The following is a 4,919-nucleotide window of genomic DNA, read 5'->3' on the forward strand; positions in this document are numbered from 1 at the left end:
ACATTTGCTGTTATGTTAAACTTATGTTAATGTTTTTCTTCATTACCCATTCAAGCCATCTCCAACCATTAATGGTCTCAAAGTGGGTTCCTTATCATCGAATGTATCATGTTATACATTACCTAACGTTTACCATATCAGCAGGTGTGCCAACAAAGCCACCGGCAGATCCAGCAGCCGCAGCAAACATAACTTTCTTATAAAATGGCAATGGTTCTCCTGGTTTTGTCATATTCTGCTTCACTACCTCATAAATACCAAATCTCGTGGTAGAGTAGGTCAACTAAAAGTAAACATGCAACATCTGTTAATGAAATATATGATTCTATAACGGTCAAGAGTACTCATATTATTACAAAGTCTATAGACTTCTCTGCTCTCTTTTCAAACTAGTTGTTTTAACACATGCACGTACCATACAAAATCACAGCAACACATTTCAAAATACATCCGTAAATCAAACAGGCTGAAAAAAAATAAAAAAAATAAATACATACATAAGCAACTGTAAAACTGTATTTCTCACAATGATTCGGCCTCAACTACCTAGTCCTTAGTGTTTATAATATTGAATAACAAATCTTTTCTGATTTCAAAATCAAACCATATGGTTACATCAAAACATTTTGTGGTCACCATTACTTTCTATACATAACAGAAAGTAAAATATTTCACAAATCATAACACAAATGTTTTTGAAAATACAGAAATACGCAGATAAAAAGTTAAATATTTTCTTTCACAAACATTTCTGCATCTTTTAAAATTCTCAAATACTTTACAAGAAACCCTAAAACTCCTGACTAACTTTTTCTTTAACAATTAAGAAACAAATATATTTATGTTTAAAAGACTTACCTGACGGAGTAAGGAAGCACTGAGACCATTGTAAAGTGCTAAAACTCCTTGGTAACGAATAATGTTAATAGTGTTACGAACAATGCTAATCTTTCCTTCCTGTTGTGTCTGAAGATGGACCTTTGATAGAGGTTTGAAAGACATAAGTGTTCATTAAAAAAAAAAAATTATGTTTCATTGCTAATTTCTAAATACCATTTGTTATTTGACAAGACTTCTAACTAGCAATTAAAGTGAATTAATAAAAATCTTAAAGTTTACCTGAGCTACTAACAAGCATAAAACATCAAAAATTGTTTCAAAAGTCAAAACACTTTGTACAGTTTGTACATTTTCAAAAAATATTTGAAAACAACACTTGTATTAATGATAAACATAAAAAATCATGATGTTCCAAAGTAAAAGTCTGTCCATTACATGATCACATAAAGTTTAGAGACAACAAGGACCTGTTGGTCCATCTCAACTGACCCATCATCTAAATTAAACTAAAACTAAATAAATAAAAAATCTTAAAGCCAGCCTTTATCATTTGTATAGTTATCAGGCCTTCTTTTAAACTCACTTAAATTTACTGCCTACACAACATCTGAAGGCAACCCATTCCAAACGCCAACCACCCTGTTAGAAAAATAAGACTGTCTTAGCTGAAGACGACACCTATCTTAGCAAAGTTTATATTTGTGCCCTCAAGTCCTACTATTTTCACCGTTAAGTATGAAAAAAAAAATGATACATCAACGCTATCAATTCCTTTTACAATCTTAAATATCTCAGTCAGATCCTCTCTAACTCTTCTATTTTCAAGAGAAAACACTTTCAAATCTTTCCTCATATGATAACCCTTCCATCCCAGGAACCATTCTAGTAAACCTCCTCTTAACCCTTCTCAACAATTCAATGTCCTTCGTAATGTAAGGAGCCCAAGACTGAGCACAGTACTCCAAATATGGCCTAACCAGAGACCTGTACAATGAAATTATAACCTCTTTAGACTTGTATTTTGTATTTCTGAAGATATAACCTAAAATCCTACTTGCCCTACCACTAGCAACAGCACACTGCTTGGATGGCTTTAGAAACTGATTGACTATTACACCAAGATTCCTTTCCTTCATAACCCTATAAATGTTATTCTCATCCAAATTATACTTATAATTCAAATTATGATAACCCACATGCATTATCTTGCATTTATTATAATTAGAACCCATCTGCCATTTATTTGTCCAACTCACTAAATGATCTAAATCCTTTTGTAAATCAGCAGCATCCTTTTCACAATTAGCAACACCAAAGATCTTAATATCAAATGCAAATTTAAGTAATTGATTAACCATTCCTTCATCTATGTCACTGATGTAGATCAAGAGGAGCAAATGTCCTAAGTCTGAGCCCTGAGGTACCTCACTTGTGACATTAATCCAGTTTGACTGAACTCCATTTGTAACAACCTTCAGTTTTCTTCCATCCAGCCACTCTCCTATCCAATTAGAGATTTTTTACAAGCCTTTTATGTGGCACCTTGTCAAATGCTTTCTGAAAATCCAGATATACCAAATCTACACTTACCCTCATCTACATAAGTATTAACCTTTTCAAAGAATGTCTAAAGATTTGTAAGCCAAGATTTTTTCCCTTAGTGAAACCATGTTGACTCTTAAATAAAATTCTAAACTTTGTTAAATGGCTTTGCAAAGTATCTTTTATCAGTCTTTACAAAACTTTTCCCACAACTGATGCAAGACTAATGGGTCTACAATTACTGGGACAATTTTTGTTACTTCCATTGAAAAGAGGAGTGACATTAGCTAACTTCTAATCCTTTGGCACCCACCCACTATTCAAGAACTTATAAAAGTAGCAAATGGCTCACATATCCAATCCCTAACCTCCTTCAAAACCCTTGGAGAAATATCTGGCCTAAGAGCATTATCATCCTTTAAACTTCCCAATTGTTTTCTTAACAAGCTCAGAATCAATGCAATCATTGTCCAATATAATGAGAAATACTACTTAAATCTTCATTAGCAGAAACTGAAGAAAAACCAGAATTTAATAACCCAGCCATTTCAGAATCAACAAATATAAGCCTTCCTTTATAATCTCTCAAGGGTTCTACCACAATCTTAACATTTTGTTTACCCTTAACGTACTTAAAAGAAATCCTTACTGTTAATTTTTATATTTTCAGCTAACCTTTTTTTTTAATACATCCTTTTTGATGTTCTAATTTCCTGTTTGACCAACTTTCTTGATCTTCTATTGTACCAGTCAATTTAAATTTCTTAAACTTGTGATGCTTTTCTATAATTTTATCTCTTATAGCCTCTGTGAGCCAAATTGTTTTTTTTTTTTTTTTTACTTGCAGCCAGGAATATGTTTATCTTGAACATTTAAAAACTTTTTCATATTTGATCAGTGTCTCAAAATAATTCAGCTGCCCAATTCACAATAAATAATTCATGTCACATCCCTTCAAAATGTGCTTATTTGAAATTGGTAACCAAAATATCATTATTCCTGGTTTCCATATTCAGTTAAACATCAAACCCAACAGAGCAATGATCACCTATACCCAGATGTTCCCCCAATTTCCAACCTCTTAACCATTTCTATATTAGAAGTTAACAATAAATGTAAAATAGCATTGCTTCTAGTAGGTTCATTGACAAATTGGTGAAGAAAACCATCTTGAACAGTTTCCAAAACCATTTCTCCCTCATGGTTTGACTCCAGCGTTTCCCTATCTATATGCCTGAAATTGAACTCGCCCAAATTATGACTTTATTAATAGTTGAAATCTTAATCTCATTGTAAAGTTTCTCACTAATTTAATCAATATCATTTGGTGGTCAGTAACTAATTACCACTACAAGCCTTTATCCTTTATATCCACTAATAGAAATTCAAATGGATTCAATCTTCCTCTACCTCTATTTATCATAAAAGAACTTTTACGCCTCTACACCAGTTTTAACAGTTTTATCCTCAACTTCTTCCAACATAATCTGGTCATGTCATTGTTGATCAGAATTTTAATCTTTGAATTATTTTATTTTACACTAACAAATTACCCTTCTACACAAATACATGTTAAATAATGGTTATTCAGCTGATTTTCTAATGCAGATTACATGCAATTTCTTAAACCACAAATTCCAACAACCAGCCAATGTGCACACTATCCCCAAATTTCCCCTCATTATCTGCAATTATGGGTTCATAATTCCTACAAATTAAAAAACAAATCTCCTCTCTAATAAGAAACTTCTACCCTTAATTCAGCTCAGACTAATATACACACCTAGCATCTGCATTAAAAACTTATGTCAATACAAAGATCAATCACTTAAACTTCTATGTTGACTCGTGTATAAATATATGTGTAGTGACTGTAAAGTCATGTATTAGGTCGTCAAGAAATTAATGTAGCTTTTTTAAATAAAAAAACGCAAACAACTTATATATCAAAACAAAACGTTAAATGAAATAGTTTCCATTCTTATTGATGATGCTTTTCCATCTTACAACCAGGTTGTTAATGCCATGATTAAAGAAATCACTTGGCTTTGAAGCAAAAAACATGTTGATGTCCTCTTTAACACCTTCCACATTTGTAAACGTTTTCCCATTAAGATGGTGTTGCGGCGAATGAAAAAGATGGTAATTTGATGGTACCATATCTGGAGAATATGGTGGGTGGGGAGAACTTCCCAACCCAACTCCATAATCTTGTGTTGCGTCAAACGTGCCACATGTGGACGTGCATTGTCATGGAGAAGAACAACAACCTTCCGATTGACGAATGAAGGGTGTTTCTGATGAAGGGCTTGATTTAAACATTCCATTTGCTGACTATAGATCTCTGCATTGACAGTTCACTGTGGATTGAGGAGTTAGAAATTAATTACTCCTTTAATTTTCAACCAAATGCAAAGCATCACTTTCTATGAATGGAGTCCAGGTTTTAGGGTCAGAAGTGGATTTTGTCTGTGACTGAGCCATTGTTTTTGGCGTTTAATATTCACATAGAGAATCCATTTTTCATCACTGGTGAC

General features: G+C 32.9%; 1 protein-coding gene across 1 annotated transcript in view; it reads right to left on the reverse strand.

The window, feature by feature from the left end:
- Positions 1–4,919, reverse strand: part of LOC106466698 (mitochondrial dicarboxylate carrier-like) — a 22,649-nt gene that overhangs the window by 11,401 nt on the left and 6,329 nt on the right. Inside the window, exons 3-4 of the mRNA XM_022394770.1 lie at positions 859–978; positions 123–283 (exon numbers count right to left, since the gene is read on the reverse strand). Of these exons, the coding sequence (XP_022250478.1) occupies positions 123–283; positions 859–978 (281 nt within the window). The remainder of the gene's footprint in view (positions 1–122; positions 284–858; positions 979–4,919) is intronic.

This window comes from Limulus polyphemus, unplaced genomic scaffold (assembly GCF_000517525.1).
Source record: "Limulus polyphemus unplaced genomic scaffold, Limulus_polyphemus-2.1.2 Scaffold2347, whole genome shotgun sequence".
Taxonomy (NCBI): Eukaryota; Metazoa; Arthropoda; class Merostomata; order Xiphosura; family Limulidae; genus Limulus; species Limulus polyphemus.